The sequence below is a fragment of the Panthera onca genome, chromosome A2 (assembly GCF_046562875.1).
Source record: "Panthera onca isolate mPanOnc1 chromosome A2, mPanOnc1 haplotype 2, whole genome shotgun sequence".
Lineage (NCBI taxonomy): Eukaryota > Metazoa > Chordata > Mammalia > Carnivora > Felidae > Panthera > Panthera onca.
Genome location: NC_138340.1, coordinates 125587172 through 125605774, shown reverse-complemented (window position 1 = coordinate 125605774; position 18603 = coordinate 125587172). Strand labels below are relative to the sequence as shown.

The following is an 18603-nucleotide window of genomic DNA, read 5'->3' as shown; positions in this document are numbered from 1 at the left end:
TTAAATTCAGAACGAATTTTTTCAATAGATCCTGCTGTGTCTGAGTTTATTTCTTTACATGTACTGCTAAACCATAATTCCCATGCCATGTATATATTTGAAATTCAGGTAATAGTGGAAGATTTTAATTTGGTATACTAATAAGCCAGTTTTGTAAATGGTTCATAAACCTCACAAGACCAATCAAAATTCATGTGTTCAATAAACACATGTGGGATGAATAAATCAGTCTGGGGGTTAATGTTTTCCTTAGTCTTAAGCAATTTTCTAAAGTTATCCTTGATTCTTTCTCAAGCCTCCCCACATCTACTGCATTTTCACAGCTATCCCATGCTTGTGTACTATTTCCCTACAGCAGATATACAATAAAGTAAATATATAGGAAATAAACATGTACTTAGGATAAGTATTAGAATTTTTTGTGCACAAAGAATAGAAGGAAGAGAGAGATTTAGAAGTTCACACTGAGGCTCACCTTTGTATCTCTTTAGATAGCACTGTTACTTTTATATCTATTAAAAGTGAAATCAGTTTTCAACAGAATTTGTGGAAAAGCTTCTCCTGTATTGTGGCTGGTAGTTTTATTTGTAAGTAATGAAAATGGGACAGTTTTTGTTGTTTTTTTTTCCCTCCAGTTTTCGTGAGGAAATGATTGCATTTCCTTACGTTATTAGATAAAACCTAAATACATTACACTTTCAACAAACTATTTTATAATTTAAGATTTAAAGGTCATACATTGTTTTTGAGCAGGCAGACCATTGCCGTAGAGTTGAAGTGTAGGTCAGGTTTCATTTTTAAAATGCCTTTGGACAGATCTTTTCCTGATAGTTGGAGAAATGGTCTCTGAGGGCCAGCTGGATTCAGAGTCCAGTGATATCACATGGAGTAGTAACCACTGGGAAAGGTCCCCTTCTCCTTGGTGCAGCTGGCTGTGTCAAAATCTGCTCTTCAGTTCTGCATACATTTATTATCTATAGATAAAGGAGATGTTAAAAGAGTGAATTTTTCTTGGTTAAGATATGCATTATGTTTGGGGTGTCTGAGGGACTCATTCGGGTCAGCGTTCGACCCTTGATCTCAGCTCAGGTTTTGATCTCAGGGTCATGAGTTCAAGCCATGGAATGGGCTCTGCACTGGGCAAGAATCCTACTTACAAAAAAAGAAATGTATTCTATTAAGATAACAGGTGAAGAAACAGCAGTATATTCTGGCCTGAAGTAGTCAGCGATTTGCATAAATGCAGGCACCCACCAGACTGCAGGAAGCCTGCCCTTTAATGCTTTTCCTCACAAAATGAAAAACGTTGCTGCTTTTAAAATTTGTTTTTGAACTATAAACTATACCTGTAGTTTCATTTTATTTCTAATGTATTATGTTTGATCACTATTTTGGGACCCTTTTGTAGTATTACCCTCGACGTGGATGATATTGTTCAACAGTGTTGCATGTCGTGGCAGGGATTCTGTGTTAGAGAACAAATGAAATGATGTCCAGCTTAGATCACCGTCTGTAACTCAAGTCCTTTCTCTAATCAGTTCTTGGATGGTATAACTTTTTCAGTTATCACAAATTTCACAAAGGGGTATACAACTCTATCTTCAGAAATAAATGTCTTTCGATGTAACTACTCGTTTTTATTGGAATATCCATGGAATAAATCTATGCATGACCTTTTAAAAATGCATGATTACCTAGAATGTTAAAATCTTGCTATTTAAAAATTATTTTATTTTAAAATTAGAAAACAAAATGAAATGCTATTTGTGTCAATCCAAGAAGAGTTTTGCTAGCCCATCACTGGCAAAAAGATGAAATCGTATTTCTGATTGCTTGTTCTTGAAGCAAACTTCAACAGACATTTCTGGGGTCTTATTGTTAACACCCCAGCAAACTCAGAGACCAGTGATACCCGCTGTGGACACGGTGGATGAATTAGGAAATTTAACTCCTAGTCCTTGTGCTGCTAATCAGGTCTTAATAAAACCTGTTCAGGATTGTAGTGGTAATCCAGGGCCCCCATACAATTTTAGTAATTAGACATCGATTCAGCTTTTTTCCTTCTGACTTCCAAAAGCGATTATTTTCCCTGAAATTCGATAAATGGTCTAGAGAGAAAAGTAAATAGCTGGTTATTGTCTTGAGCCCCTTTTCTAATTAGCACACTAAAGTCAAATCGTTGCTATAACAAATTGGTAAATCTAGGTGTATGAGAGTGCCTTGTACTATTCTTGAATCTTTCCTGTACTTTTGAAATCCTATCAAAATGTGAAGAAAAAAGCTACCATTGATCTGCCTGGGGATTACGAAAGAGGGAGTGAAAAGATGTTGGAACTAGAAAATTCTGGGGTGCCTGGGTGGCTCAGTTGGTTAAGCTTATGACTTCAGCTCAGGTCATGATCTCACGGTTCTTGAGTTTGAGCCCCGCATCAGGCTATCCGCACAGAACCTGCTTTGGATCCTCTGTCCCCTTCTCTCTCTGCCCCTCCCCTCCTCGTGCTCTCTCTCTCTCAAAAATAAACATTTAAAAATAAAATAAAATAAAATAAAATAAAATAAAATAAAATAAAATAAAATTCTAATACTGAAAGAAAATCCCAAAGAAATCTGAACACCTGTTGAATGTGATTCACTTCTTCAGAGTCATGGCAGTAATATGAGATATGGTGACGTATCACTCGAACAACACACACATGCTCAGAGTATTTATTCTCTACGACAGTCATCACATTCTGAGCCACTAGTCTTTACCTTTTGAAAATAATGAAGAAGAGCGAATATAATTTTTAAAATCCTTTACAGGGACAAAGCAGATCAACAGCCTTTTTTACTCATTATGCCAGATAGATCATACTTTCTATTAGTTTGTGAAGACTCAAACAAAGCTTGGTAGTCACATTTGGAATGGTTGTAAAAGAACTTCTTTCAAAATTAGCTTTTCCATCAGATATCTGCCATTGTCTCCATAAAACTTTATTCACTTTAAAAATTTATTCAACTGAGGGTTGATGGGGGGGTGGGAGGAAGGGGAGGGTGGGTGATGGGTATTGAGGAGGGCACCTTTTGGGATGAGCACTGGGTGTTGTATGGAAACCAATTTGACAGTAAATTTCATATATTAAAAAAATAAATAAATAAATAAATAAACATTTAAAAAAAATTTATTCATTAGGTTATAGGACTTGAGCCTGAAGGAAGCCTTTACTGTCCTACCTCACAGTTTTGGTTTGAAATTTTCATCTGGGTTTGGTTCACCCTTAACATCACTAGCACTTCAGTGACTATGGTGCCACCATCTTTAGTGGCCTGTAAGTCACCGTTTGTTCTGGGAAGCTATGTATCCCTCTGCTTTGTGCCTTGGAATTTTAAGCTCCGTTAGGGCAGGGACCATGTGTTCTTCAGTTTTGCACGATCCAACATTTAGCATAGTACAGGATAGGTAATCGGTCCTCATTAAAGATGTGTTGATGAATGATTGTGAAAGCATTTTCGTGAACTATAAGGCACTTTGGAAATAGAAAGCGTTTTAACTTACAATTATTCAGTAGAAAGAGACATAGCTCCTATCTGAGGATTTAAAACTCTTGTTGGTGTTTTTAGAACATTGGAGTTGCTTGTGCTTTAGAGGATATTTACAGTTTATTTCAAACAAATAAAAAATTTCTCCTTCATCCTGAAAATTGACCTTCAAAATTAAATCTTGGGGCGTCTGGGTCGTTCAGTCGGTTAAGCATCCGGCTTCAGCTCAGGTCACGATCTCACGGTTTGTGCGTTCCAGCCCTGCATTGGGTGAGCTCGAGCCCCACTTCAGGGTGAGCCCCACTTCTCCCTCTCTCTCTTTCTCTCTCCCTGCCCCTTGTGAGATTCTCTCTCTCCTCTCTTTCTCTCTCTGCCCTTTGCTCACTTGCCCCCCCCCCAAACAAAAATAAAACAAACAAACAAAAGCCCAAACCTAAATCCTACTCTGAAAGAAGGACTGACACAGACTTGACCCTTGAGAAATCCATGGCTATGGAAGTGGTGGTGGAGAGGTAGAGAAGGTTCTGTATGAACCCTGGGTGGCCATCAACCAGGCAACCTCAGAGGTCCTGGCTATTTCTTTATATGCAAACTTAAATTAGCTGTTGTTATTCACTAAGAACAGTTTTCTTATTTCCTTCCTTATTTACCAATGTCCATTAACTAAGCTGAAAAGGAAATTAGTAATTTTTTTTTTGGCTGCACGAGTGTGAAAAGGCTAAAAATGAACATTTGTGAGATATTGTCGAGTACTCTTAAGACTTAATAGTATCCAATGATCAATCTTATATCCTGCCAGTGTTCACGGCAGAGCAGTGCAGTCTCTGAATAGGATAGTGCAGGAAGTTCTAGTTTACGTGAGGCAAACAGCTTCTTTGCAGCTTGTACATTGGTTAGTTCATACTTAGAAAACTCAAAATGGAAACAAATGCCTTTCTTTTGTAATGAAAAAAAGCAATTCTTTAGGTGTTATTTATTTATTTATTTATTTTTAATTTTTTTTTTTTTAACGTTTATTTATTTTTGAGACAGAGAGAGACAGAGCATAAACGGGGGAGGGGCAGAGAGAGAGGGAGACACAGAATCGGAAGCAGGCTCCAGGCTCTGAGCCATCAGCCCAGAGCCCGACACGGGGCTCGAACTCACGGACCGTGAGATCGTGACCTGAGCTGAAGTCGGACGCTTAACCGACTGAGCCATCCAGGCACCCCTAGGTGTTATTTAAAATGAACAGCGGGGGCGCCTGGGTGGCTCAGTCGGTTGAGTGTCCGACTTCGGCTCAGGTCATGATCTCGCGGTCCGTGAGTTCGAGCCCCGCATAGGGCTCTAGGCTGACAGCTCAGAGCCTGGAGCCTGTTTCAGATTCTGTGTCTCCCTCTCTCTCTGACCTTCCCCTGTTCATGCTCTGTCTCTCTCTGTCTCAAAAAAATAAATAAAAACATTAAAAAAAAAAATTTTAAAATGAACAGCGGATACACTCTGATCAGAGGAATAGTTGCATTTTGGCATAAGAGTATTTCAGGTTATTTTGATTGTTGTTTAGTGCTTACGAGGAGGATGTGCCTCAATTGTAACTTTTTCTTCAGGTTAAGACTGTTTTGTGCATTTCTCTCTAAAGATTTACATGGGTTCTTGTTTTGATACCAATGGCCTATGACTCTGTTTAAAGGTGTCTGTGGTTCTAATTCAGATATCTATTAGCCGTGTCCTGGTCCTCCTGGGTTCTTTTCGGCTCTAATCATGAATTTTACAAGTCAGGTATCTTTTAATCGGTGTTTCTTTTATTTTTTTGCTTCTTAACCTGATGTCTATTTCTTTGGATGGACAGTACATACGATTTAATGGATCTTTTTACATTAATATTAATACTGTGGGAATTATGACTAGGACATCGTAGGTACTCAGGACTTCAGACTATGATTCTTATTAGGGAATTTTTTTTTTTCCCTGTGTAAGCACGGAGTCTATAAATAGCATTGTACGGGAGGATAACAAAAGACTGATTCTAATTTGGTCAGATGGAAAGGGGAGCAGGGGTAAATTATACTCTGAAAGCTTTATATCATGTATTTATGTCATGGATTTAATCTAGTATTGAACATGAAGCTATTATTGGCCATTTTATCTTTGCATCCATTGTGGTATATGTATGTGCCTATAGGATTCACAAATGATGCTGCCAACTCAGCATGAGGCAACACTCTTGTTTCTATTCCCCATCACCCACCAGTGCTGGCCTAGACAGCTCCCTCACTCCCTGCCCTCTTCAATACTTCACAGAGCAGCCACAGTGTTCACAAAGCTCCACCCCCACCATTTGTCTCTATACGTTGACCTTCAGCCTGTTCTCCAGGACCAGCCGGTCTCCAAGTCCCTCCTCTCTGAGGCCTTCCCTGATCAGCTGTCCCACTCGGCTGTGATCCATCCCTCCTGCGAACTTCTCTGTCACTTTCCACCCTTCCCACGGTCCTGAGAGACGTTAAGTTTTCTTGGGGTGGCATGGAAAATGAACAAAACAAACTCAAACCTCGGAAATGATACTGTCTTGTTGCCCATTCATTCCTTTCCAGATAACCAAGCTGAAAATAGATAGCAACCCTTTTGCCAAAGGATTCCGGGACTCCTCCAGGCTCACTGACATTGAGAGGTAATGAGAATTTTCTGTTTACTTTTTTGTCCAGATAAGATAAAAAAAAAAAAAAAGAGCGAGTTTGTAGGAACACACTCCTTTCAACGCCAAAGAACCATAACCTTGCTGTAGATAGTCTCCGATTCGCCACCCCACTTCCCCTTCCACCTATAAACCCTTAGATATGCAGCTGCTTAAGCTTTGACAGCTGCTATGTCTGCGTCTGCTCTGTGCTATTTCCAAGGAAGTGTTTTTTTTGGTTGGGACATTTACTCAACTGTAAAAAATAGGGTTTCTTCGTTATCAATGACTCAATCCTTTTGATGATACTAAGCTTCATGTCTCGAGTGGCAATCTGTAGAGAAATGGAATTTTGATAGCCTTTGCCTTCTGAAGTGGACATATTTGCTAGCATGAAGAATATGAGTAGTTTGGAATGTCGAAGCAAGGAGATCTAATTTAACTCAAGGCACATATTTTACCTATGGTGTAGACTGAGTCTATGTTGTAGGAGAGACATCAGATCTCAGGACCTTTAAGAAGACAAGTGACAATCGTGTGCCTGGAACTTCACTTTTTACTTAATTGAAATGGTTCACACATTGCGAGGCCATCTATGTGATGAGTAATGACTATAATGAGATCCATAGCTTGCCCATAGGAATGTCAAAAAAAATGTGTGTTTTTTATAGGGAGAAGATTTTTCAACCTGATTATTTGTAACTCTTACACCTACTATGTAACTTTCTGTACTTCTTTTTTTTGTATGAGAACATTTAAGTTCTCCTCTCTTTGCAGATTTCAATTATACAAAAAGTGTTATCAACTCTAGTCACCATGTTACACGTTAGATCTTTAGACCTTTTTTATCTTCTGAACTTATTCTTTCATGTGGCCTGAAGTCTTTGACAGGTGGTGTACCCTCACCACCAGCCTTTAGGTTTAATTTACCTCCAAATCTTTGTGCGATTTCCCTACTAACTGCTACACGTTTCTGTCACACCCTGTGTTACCTACCACATGGTCACGTCTCCTGACCTCCGCACTTCTTTCCAACCTGTCCTGGCAATTGCAGATGAAGAACTAATTACACATTTTAACAACATCTTTCTGATCCTTCCCTCAGCCTTCCCGAGTGGCAGAGCATGGGGGGTGGGTGGTTTTGAGTTGGAGAAACAGATATAGAGACTCAGTGGGGAGGTGGAGAAGCCAGCAGGATAGGCTGAAAGTGGGGCAAGTGCTATGGGATTTGAGTAAAAGAGAGACATTAAGTGGTTGGGGAGCTTGACAAGTGGCTGTGGGTGCTGAGATCAGGGAAAGAAAATTGAGCTTGTGGTTGAAAATCCATTGCATGGGCGCCTGGGTGGCTCAGTCAGTTAAGCGTCCGACTTCGTCTCAGGTCATGATCTCGCGGTCCGTGAGTTCAAGCCCCTCGTTGGGCTCTGCGCTGACAGCTCAGAGCCTGGAGCCTGCTTTGGATTCTGTGTCTCCCTCTCTCTCTGCCCCTCCCCCACTCATGCTCGCTCTCTCTCTCTCTCTCTCTCTCTCCCTGTCAAAAATAAATAAACATTAAAAAAAATTTTTTTTAAAGAAAAGAAAAGAAAAGAAAATCCATTACAAACTGCAGAGAGACTCCAAGTGGGTAGCTCTCTAATTAGGTGGGACAAAGGCAAGCAGATAGGCCTTGAGACTGAAGTCAGTGAGAATGTAGCATCAGCAGTGTGGGTGACAAATGAATCCATTTGCAAAGGCTGCTCTCATTCAAGCGTGACCTTTTTCATTTGTTTCTGGAACGCCAGAGGCACTGATGCAAAGGAGATGTGTACAGGTGGAATCATAAGTGAACTTGTCTGTTTAAGTCAGGTAGCAGGTAAGAATGAAGACAGTGGCTCAGTGGGGCCGTAGTGGTGTGTTTTTGTAGTGTGTGCCCTATCTTCTGTCTCAAATCAAGGGATGGGTATAATATACTGGGTGACAAACTCATCAGTTAGACTCCCAGCTCTGCCTTTTACTGGCACAGTGATCCTGGAGAAGTCTCCTAGCCTCTGAGTCTGTTTCCTATGGGAACAATAACCCTGCTCACTTCAGAGGTTTGTTATGAGAATCAAGTAAGATAACATTTATGAAATACCTTATAAATATAAAAATATGAAATAATTATATTGTTATTTTTTTGTCCCATCTAAGTGTACTTTAGTAGTCTTAATAAACTACTCCTAGAGTAAAAATAGCCTCTTAGTTGCACGTGCACTCACGAGATGTGAGTCCCCAGACTGACTGCCCTTTAGAACAGCAGATTTAATAATACATGCAGGCACATTTTCCACTTATTGAATAAGCATCCTGATGTGGGGAGCAGTCACATGAACGTGAAGCTGAGTAGCTTTCAATGGTCTGAGAGCAAAAAGAGCATCTTCTGTGACCAGCTGAAAGTTTGCAAGATGACCTAACTAGTGTGAAATTGGCCAAGGTTTTGGATTTCATTTCCAGGTATTTAAGTCTGAATTTTCCCTAAACAGCCTTTGGGGATGGGTCAAATCAGATCAATTGATCTTTAGAGACCTAAAGAAATTAAATTAGTCTGGAGTCAGTTACTGCACTAAACCATCTAGTAATTGAATTGCTCCTTGTAACTGATTGAAAACAGCCCTATCTGTAACAATAGAGGAGACTTTTCTTTATAAGAGATCTGAGAGAAAAACACATCTTTTTATGACATGATGACAGAAATTGCACTTTTCTAACCTAATCGAATATGATGTTATAAATATGTGATCTTAATTATTTTAAGTTTCCTGTTCTAGATTTACAACTACTATATGGGACACCCAAACAAAAACGCCTTTGGGACTGGATCTGTTTGCTATATACCTCTATTATAATATTATTTCTTCTACAGTTGCATATGCTTTTGGGATACTGTATAAGGCATTACGGTTTTCTTGCTCTCAATTTTACTAGGTTCCAGTCAGATACTTGAATGTCTAACATGCTTCACATGTAGCATTACTCCTCAGTGACAGCATCTCCCTCATTTCTAAAAGGAAACCCACCTCTTTAGCAAAAGTAGAAAGTATTTTCATTGGATACTTTGCACAGCTTAGAAGCAAACCAAAGCCCAAAGGGATTTCTTATTTTTTTATTTTTTTAAATGTGTATTTATTTTTGAGAGAGAGAGAGAGACTGAGCGTGAGCAGGGGAGGAGCAGAGAGAGAGGGAGACACAGAATCCAAAGCCTGGAGCCTCTGAGCTGTCAGCATAGAGCTTGACGTGGGGCTCGAACTCATAAGCCGTGAGATCATGACCTGAGTAGAAGTTGGATACTTAACCAACTGAGCCACCCAGGTGCCCTAGGGATTTCTTCATATAACCACATTCATAGTTATTTAGTTCAGGGAAAGAAATACCTGCTGGTCTGTCAGATAATAATAAACAATCTGTCAAGCTGATGTTTTCTTTGGGGGGGGGGCACTTTGTATAGTAAGTGAAAGCACAGTGTTACCTCTGAGAAAGGAGAAATAACTGGGAGGGTTACTAAATGATTTCTTCAAAATTAAGTTTCTTTTATTAGTTTTTTTTTTCAAAGAGAGTTCATGCTCATTGCAGAAAAATACTAACAAGAAAAAAAAGCATAAATATGTAACAAATCCCATTCACTCAGTGGTAATACTGCTAACAAAAATTTATATATTCTTCCAGGTACTTTCCTATGCATTTACTTCCTTTAAAGTTTACATACATACTGTTTTTAATCATTTCCCCTTAATATCAGTAGATGTTTGTCTGTAGTATACTTTCAATAGCTGCCTAATTTTCCACTGTGTGTGATCATTTATTTGACCAATTGTATATATTAGTTATTTACATTTCCCACTTTCTATTATTATAAACAGGGCCAGGAGGAAAATACATATCTTTACCCATATCCTTCATTATTATCATAGGATAAATCCTAACAAATGAAAATACTGGGTCTAAGTTTTAATCATATTTTTTAATTGTTAAAAATTTGGGAAAAACCTAAATATTCAATAGTAGAAACATGGTTTAATGAATGTTTATAGTCATGCAATGGAAAACCTTTTAAAAATTGTGGTAACATTGCAACCTAAAGTTTGCCATTTTAATCAGTTTTGAGTATAGAATTCAGTGGCATTACGTATATTCACAGTGTTGTGCAACCATCACCATTATACATTTCTAGAATGTTTCCATCATCCCAATCAGAAAGTCTGTATTCATTCACTACTAGCTCCCCATTGGTCCTCCCTCAGCCCCTGGTAATATCTGTTCTACTTTCTGTCTCTGTGAATTTGCTTAGTCTAGGTACCTCAGAAAAAGGGAAAGATACACATGTTTTTAACGCTTTTCATACATACTGCCAAATTTCCCTCAAGAATGATTGTCCATGTCATGGTCAAGAGTGCCCATTTCTTGTACCTTTGTCAAACATAATCACTGTCTTTTCATCTTTGCCAATTTGATAGGTGAAAATTTGTCCTTTCTTTTGTAAGTTGGCCTGTTTGTCATTAACCCTCTCTTTTTTCTTTTGTATTGTTCATTTTTTCTCTTACTGATCTATGCAAGCTACTTATGTAATAGTATTTTTAGTATTTTATATATAATATTTAGTGTGTATTAGTATTTTTATTGTTTATGTATACTGGACCCATTTTACCAGTTTGAAATTAGCTTTTTAAATGTTTTTGATAGAGTATTTTATCACCAATCTGTTTTTCTTTTACTTTATGATTTCTATTAAGAGGCCCCCTACTTCAGAATTATATAAATATGTAAATGTTCAACTACAGACTTCTGTCACCTTACGGCTTTCTATTTTTTCACTTAAAAAGTCATGCAGTATTTATTTTGGTGTAAGATATAAAATAGACATGTGTACTGTACATTTTTTATAAGTGGTTCCAATACATGTATTTACTAACATATTCCTTTCCCACTTATTTATAATTCTTCCTATCATATATTAAATTCTTACCTGTAGTAGTTTTTATAGTCTCTTTATCAAACTTCCAGTATTGCATTGTTTTAATGTTTATAAATTGATAAAATATATAAAAACTGATACTTAGAGGGGCGCCTGGGTGGCTCAGTCGGTTGGGCAGCCGACTTCACTCAGGTCACGATCTCGCAGTCCGTGAGTTCAAGCCCTGCGTCGGGCTCCGTGCTGACGGCTCAGAGCCTGTAGCCTGCTTCCGATTCTGTGGCTCCCTCTCTCTCTGCCCCTCCCCCGTTCATGCTCTGTCTCTCTCTATCTCAAAAATAAATAAACGTTAAAAAAAAAATTTATAAAAAAAAAAAAAAAAAGAAACTGATACTTAGATATCTGATATGGCAAACTCCAAACGTTTTTACTTGTTATTTTCAAATTTTCTTGCTATTCTTTGGCATTTATGCTTCCAGTCTTTGGAATCATTTTGTCAGATCTTCCCCAAAAAAAGTCATTGGAAATTTGACCGGGCTTATGTTCCATTTATATAATAAGTTGGAGGAGAAAATTGGTATCTTTACAGTATTGGAACTTCCTTCTGGGCATATGTCATGTTTGTCCTTTTACTAAAATGTCTTTTTATGTTCCTTAGAAGTTTTGAGATTTTCAAGTTTGTAAGTCCCAACCATATTTTCTTAGGCCCCAAATTTTCTTAGGCACATAGCTAAGTCTACTAGAGCTACACTGTCCTATTTCATCAATGGCCCTTGACCATAGATGGCTTGACCATTGATGGTCACCATAGATGACGTCAAGTGAGGACTTGAAATGTGGCTATTCCCATTGAGATGTGCTGTCAGAACAAACAAACAAACCCTATGATGTTGAAGGCTCCTTGAAAAAAGAATGAAAATATCTCAAAAGTTGTTTTAAAATATTGTTATATGTTAAAATAATATTTTGGGGGTGCCTGGGTGGCTCAGTCAGTTAAGCATCTGACTCTTGATTTTGGCTCAGGTCATGATCTCACAGCTTGTGAGTTCAAGCCCCATGTCGGGCTCCATGCTGATAGCTTGGAGACTGCTTGGGATTTTTTCTCTCTCTCTCTTTCTCTCTCTCTCTTTCTCTCTTCTTCCACTTGTGCTTGTTCACACACTCTCTCCCTCTCTCTCTCTCTCTCTCTCTCTTTCAAAATAAACTTTAAAAAATGATACTTTGGACATATTAAACATATTAAAATTAATTTCACCTATTTTTAATGTGACAACTAGACTATTTAAAATTACATATATGGCTCACACTACCTTTGTACTGGATGGCACTGCACCAGAGAGATTTTTGGGAAGAGAGAGCTTGCTTTTGAAAGTAGAATTTTTAATTAGAATCTACCTAGTATAGTCTGTAAAAAGCTATCGATTCCTATCCGTGTTGGGCATACTGCCATTCTGATGAAACTTAAAAAAGAGTTTTAATAATTTTTCCTTTTAGTCTCTTGAGTTTTCTACTCAGATTGCTGTATAATTTGCAAAAAAAATGATAATTTTATCTTTTTTCTTTCTTATAGCTATGCTTTTAAAAATGTCTTTTCCTTGTTTTACTACACTGACTAAAATTTCCAAGACCCTATTGAAAAGTAATGGTTGTAGTTGGCATTATTCTCTTGTTCTTGACTTGTTTAGCAATGCCTCAAATGTTTGATCATCATATATGGTTTTCATTGGCAGTGGGTTTCAGATGGATATTCTTTATCATGTTGAGGCAATACCTTTCTATGCCTAAATAATTTTTTGTTGTCCTGAATATTAAATGAATTTATATTTAATAATCTTTTAACATCTGAGACAATTTTAATTATTTTTCTACTTAAAAAAATTTTTTTAATGTTCTTATTTATTTTTGAGACAGAGAGAGACAGAGCATGAGCAGGGGAGGGGCAGAGAGAGAGGGAGACACAGAATCTGAAGCAGGCTCCAGGCTCTGAGCTGTCAGCAAAGAGCTCAACGCGGGGCTTGAACTCATGGACTGTGAGATCATGACCTGAGCTGAAGTCGGACGCTTAACCGACTGAGCCACCCAGGCGCCCCTATTTTTCTACTTTTAAATAATAATATGAATAATTATAGTCCTGTTGTCTATGTGGAGCTATCAGTTTATTTCTGGAATAAATCCTGTCTGGATTTTACCTGGTTTTCTTGTAATCCGTTGCTGGATTTAATTTACTCCTATTTTCTTTAAGACATTTTATCAATTTTTGTAACAGAGATTTAACTTTGTTTCTTCTTCCCTTTTCTGTCAGTTTTTGGTATCAGGTTTCTGCTAGTTTGTTCAAATGAATTGAAATATGTTCCTTTTGAGTCGGGATCAGTTTAAAAATGCAAGGAAGTTTTACAGTCTTCCCCATAAATTCATCTGGGTGAAGTACTCTTACGGGGAAGACTTGTTTAACTAGTTAAGTTCCATAGTTTATCAGAAATATATATTAATTTCTATCCCATTTAATGCTTTTTGTCTTGGATTCTACTTTGCCTATTCTTACATTGCTGTACTTTTTAAGTTTTTGCTTTCTTTTATTTGCCTTTTAGTTTTTAAAAATCTTTGTCACTATAGCAATATACTCCCTCTCTCTTGCATCATCAAGTATCCTGACATTTGACAATCATCTCTAGATCCCATTTGTCTCTTGAATTACTGATGTTTTCAATTTCCTGCTCCTTATAATAAAGCTCCTTACGAGTTGTGTCTATTCTCTTCCCTTTGTCTTTCCTACCCTGCCTTTCAGGCTTTCCCCCTCTTCTCCACCAGTCCGCCCTTGTCCAGGTCACCGGTGACCTCTCCATCACTAAATCCAATGGACAGTCTCAGTCATCGTCTTCCTTGTCCTGTCAGTCAGGTTTGACACTTGTTCATTCTCTCCTACTTTCCTCTTGGCTTCTAAGACCTCTCACTCTTCTGGTTTTTATTCTACTCCATTGGCCATTCTTTCTCCACCCCCCGGTTGGTTCTTCCTCTTGTCCTCCATCTTTAGACAGTGATGTGTTCCAGGCCTTCATCCTGGGACCTCTCTTTCTCAATCTGCACTTCTTTCCTGGATAAATTGACCTGGTTTCATGATATTATATGCTGATCACTATTAAATGTACATCTCTGGTTCTGTCCTCTCAAGATTCAAAGATCTGACTGGCTATTTCTTTTACTCTTCCCTCTCCCCATAAAGGGCTTCTCAGATTTCACACATCTGAGACAGGATGCCCAGTCATTGTCTCCCACACCTGCTCTTCCCTTACCCTTCCCATCTCAGCTGTGGGCAACCACATCCTTCCACGGCTCTGGCCAAAAGGCTGGCAGTCATCCTTGGCCCCTCTTTTTCTTTCTCTTCCTACATCCAAACAGTCAGCTAATCTTTCAAACTATGTCCGGAGGAGTCCAACTGCTTCCTTACCATCTCCATTGCTACCACCCTTATCTGAGACACTATCATCTCTTTACTAGATTATTACACTAATTTTCTCATTGATCTTTCTACCTCTACTCTTACTGCCCTCAGGTCAGTTTCTAGTACACCAGTCAGAATGGTGTACTTTCACTGTCGAGGAAAGGGAATTGGACCATATCACTCTTGCTCAGAGCTCTCCAGTGACTCACTTCTCATTGATAGTAAAATCCCAGTCCAGACATGGCTTGAGAAGTCTTACGGAATCTGGCCCCGACCTTCTCAGTTCTGTCTCTGAATTCATGTACCTTCCTCTTGGTCACTTTTCTCTAAGCATGCCCAGGCCTCTGCCTGGAATGTGCTGCCCCCATATCTGAATGGGTCTGAGGCTTTGTCTTTTGTTTCCTACTATATCCCTAGGTCCTAGAACAGTGGCCGGTACATAGTATATACTCACATATTATGTTGAGTAAATAATGATGTTGTCTTTTTAAAAATAACAAGAGTATCTGTATTTTTAAAAAAATTTTGTCTGAAGGTCTTTGTGTTTTAATAGAAAAATGTAATCCCTCTTCAGTATCGTAATAATTGATATGTTTGATTAATTTGATATGTTTGATATTTCTGCTCACTGTTTAATTCGGCTATTTGCTTTACATTTTATTTTTTCTTCTTTTGTTATATTTATCACCTTACCCCCACCCACCCCTTTTATTATAGCTGAACTTCCACAGTCAGGCAGTGGGCTATATACTTTACACACTTGATTTTAGTCACTCGTCAAAATAAGCCTATAATAAAGAACCATTATCATCCCTATTTGGTAGATGAGATAGCAGAAGTTTGGAGAGATCGGTACTTTCTTCACACAATTTGTGAGTTGAGCTTCGCACCCACCATAGTTTCTATGAAACCAAAGTCTTTGCTCTAGTGTTAACTGTATTTCTTTTTAATAATTATGCTTTCAAATTCTAAAAGACATAATTGTAAAATTGACATTTCTGTTATTGTCAGAAGCTATATACTTTCTTTTCTTGTAAAATAGGAGATATTTAGTATATGATTTTTCTTTGTGCTACCTCTCCCCCTCCATCCATAATTGTGGTTTACATGATCTGGGATATTTTTTTAATGTTTTATTTATTTTTGAGAGAGAGAGTGTGTGTGCACAAGCGGGGGAGGGACAGAGAGATGAGGACAGAAGATCTGAAGCAAGCTATGCTCTGAGAGCAGCAAGCCTCATGCAGGGCTCAAATTCACAAACTACAAGATCATTACCTAAGCCAAAGTCGGATGCTCAAACAACTGAACTACCCAGGCGCCCCTGATCTGGGGTTTTAAATCCAGATTTTTATTCATGTATCTTCTCTATCTTTTTCAAAAGATTTTTTGTTAAAGATGACAGTACATCAACTATAGTCATTTAAATTGAATTCTAGTCATTTCACTGTTTATTGCTCATTTCTGTAGTCTTTCCAATTATTAGAATCATGTTCTGACTTTATTCCCGGTTGTTGGTAAACGTTGAGTAATTGGCTGGGAAAGGATGTGTGCATCCTTTGCTTTATGAGTTCTTGTTTATCCCAGATGATCTGCCAGCATTATGGTAGCAGTCTTTCCCCCCAGACCCTTTCAACTGTCCTTTGCCATCTGGCTTTTAAATACTGTGGAATAAAGGCTGGTGCCACTGCCTCCCCTTTGTTGGAAACTTACCTTTTTTTCTCTCTGTCTGGATAAAATGCTTTTAGAATATTTTCTTTGAAACTCAGAAATTGGCCAGTATTTGTCTGATTGTAGATTTGTAAAAATTAGTGTTTCCTCTATAAATAAACCCTTTAAATTGAAAACTCAGGTCATTTTTCAGCCCAGGCAGACTGTCTTCTTATTCTTCTTTATCTCCTCTTTTTGCTTCTAAGTGGCCTGCTCTATTCAGACCCTCCAAGACTCCTATTATATGTACATTAGTTACATCTCCCAAATCTGTTCCCTGTTTCTCTTATTAATTAATAATTTTCGTCTCCTTAAGTTTTTTACTCTGATGTTGGGAGAATTTCTTATATAAGGTTTCTCATTTGTTTGATTTTGTTTCCTGCAGCATCCAGTGTTCTGTGTTCTGAGTTCTTTTAGGATGTGGTTATTGTTACTTTGACATTCTGAGTATACTTATGCCTCCTGATGGTTTCCTTTTTATGCCCGTTAGTGCCTGTTTTGTTAATATGGGGTCTTAAATCTTGCTGAAAATTTGAAAATATATATTAGACACTAAAATATTTCTTTCTGTTTCTTGAAACAAGTCTGTTTCAGAAGAGAGCACTTGTTCTGCTTTTATCTTTTATCTATTTTTTTAAGTTTATTTATTTATTTTGAGAGAGAGAGAACACGAGCATGAGCAGGGGAGGTCAGAGAGAGAGGGTGACAGAGAGAGACAATCCCAAGCAGGCTCTGCACCATCAGCACAGAGCCCGACGCACGGCTCTATCCCATACACCCTGAGATCGTGACCTGTGCTGAAATCAAGAGTCAGATGCTTAACTGACTGAGCCATCCAGGTACCCCTTGTCCTGTTTTTAAAATTAGTTTTCTTCTTTTGAAATGCCGAATGTTTTGTTAATGTCCAATTACTTTTCCCCAGCTCATCTACAGAATGGGATATCTGATTGCTTAGTGTTAGGGAGTTGAGATTAATTTTGAATAAAAGCATGTGGATCTTTGTTAAATCTTTCAGGTACAGACCCAAGAATAGGGTGATAATTTAAATTTTTTATAATTTTTCCACTGTGGAAGTATAATTATTCTGTTTGGGGTACGGAGTTGTGGCAGGTGGATTGGTGGGGTAGGGAATGTAGGAAAGGGAGTTTTCACCGTGCAGTGACTGAGCTCCCCTCTCAGTCTGCCTCAGCGGCTAGAAGTTAGCACCTCTTCCAACCAGCCCGGCAGAGCAGCCTTGCAGCCCTCCTCCAGAGTCAGAGTGAGCAGAGCCAACCACGGCCATGGGCCCACAGCGTTCAGTGTACGATAACCACCCCGGGTTAGCTGAGAGCCTCGCTCTGGGATTCCTTAGTCCTAGCCTCCAGAGTGCGAGAATCCACTCCTTGTCAGCTGTTCACAGACCTGGCTTTATCATTCATCTCTGCTGCTCCAAGGTGGGGTTTAGGTGAAGCTCTGACCGAGGACTTCCCTTTATTCCCTCCCCAGCTAGCTTGCCAGTGATGACTGACACGCTGCTTGGTGCTTCCCTCACTCCTCTCCTGTTTGTGGCTAAACCGTGCATTTGGCATTCTACCTGATTTCCTGTTTTCTCAGTCATGTCAGTGGGGCAGAGAATTAAATACATAGGCTTATCTCACCTTATTCATTCAGGATGCATACTGAAAGTCTCTATAAAATAAGTTTAAAATCCCCTGGCACTGAATACAACTTGCAAACACATGAAATTTGGACAGAAGCCCAGAAGGAATCAGGCCTTTTCACTCAGAGCTCAAAGCCACTGTATTAATTTAGACGAGGAAGGAAACTTCAGGAAAGTTGCAAATCTGATATTCTGGGAATTGATGGAAGTTTCATCTGCATCAAGCCACAGAGCAACCAATGTTTTGGCAGCTTTGCTAAAGAGGCTCATATTTTGTGGACAATTTCTGTGTCTTTCGTGATGACTTACAGTTTCAAAAAGAAAGTGATGTTTGGTCCTAACACAGCTCTCAGCTTGCTTGTAGAGTGTCTGAGGCAGTAAGGTGTTCATTAGAAGTGGTGCAGGGTCAGTGGGGCCTATCTCTCATCAGGTAAGCGGCTTAGAGCAGGGGTTGGCAAACAGCTATCTGCCACCTGTTTGGTACAGGCCGCAAGGTAAGAATGGTTTACCTTTTTCAGTAGTTGAAAAAAATTAGAAAAATAATACTTCGTGACATGCAAAAGAATATGAAATTAAGTCTTGTTGTCTATAAATCAAGTTTTACTGGAGGACAATCACATTTTTCTGTTCATGTATTGCATTTGGCTGCTTTCATGCTACAGTGACCGAGCTGGGTATATCTGACAGAGACCATAAAGCATGTGAAGCTTTAAACATTTACTGTTTGG

At 38.6% G+C, this 18603-nt stretch overlaps 1 protein-coding gene and 1 long non-coding RNA gene across 2 annotated transcripts in view; one reads left to right on the top strand and one right to left on the bottom strand.

The window, feature by feature from the left end:
- The window catches only part of TBX20 (T-box transcription factor 20), a 61097-nt gene that overhangs the window by 17563 nt on the left and 24931 nt on the right, over nucleotides 1-18603 (top strand). Inside the window, exon 6 of the mRNA XM_060632871.3 lies at nucleotides 6090-6166. Coding sequence (XP_060488854.1) covers nucleotides 6090-6166 — 77 coding nt within the window. The remainder of the gene's footprint in view (nucleotides 1-6089; nucleotides 6167-18603) is intronic.
- LOC132679377 (uncharacterized) lies at nucleotides 567-16794 on the bottom strand. Its single transcript, XR_009610122.2, has 2 exons — nucleotides 16240-16794; nucleotides 567-974 (listed from the first exon to the last, which is right to left on the bottom strand). It is a non-coding gene; the product is annotated as an uncharacterized LOC132679377 (long non-coding RNA).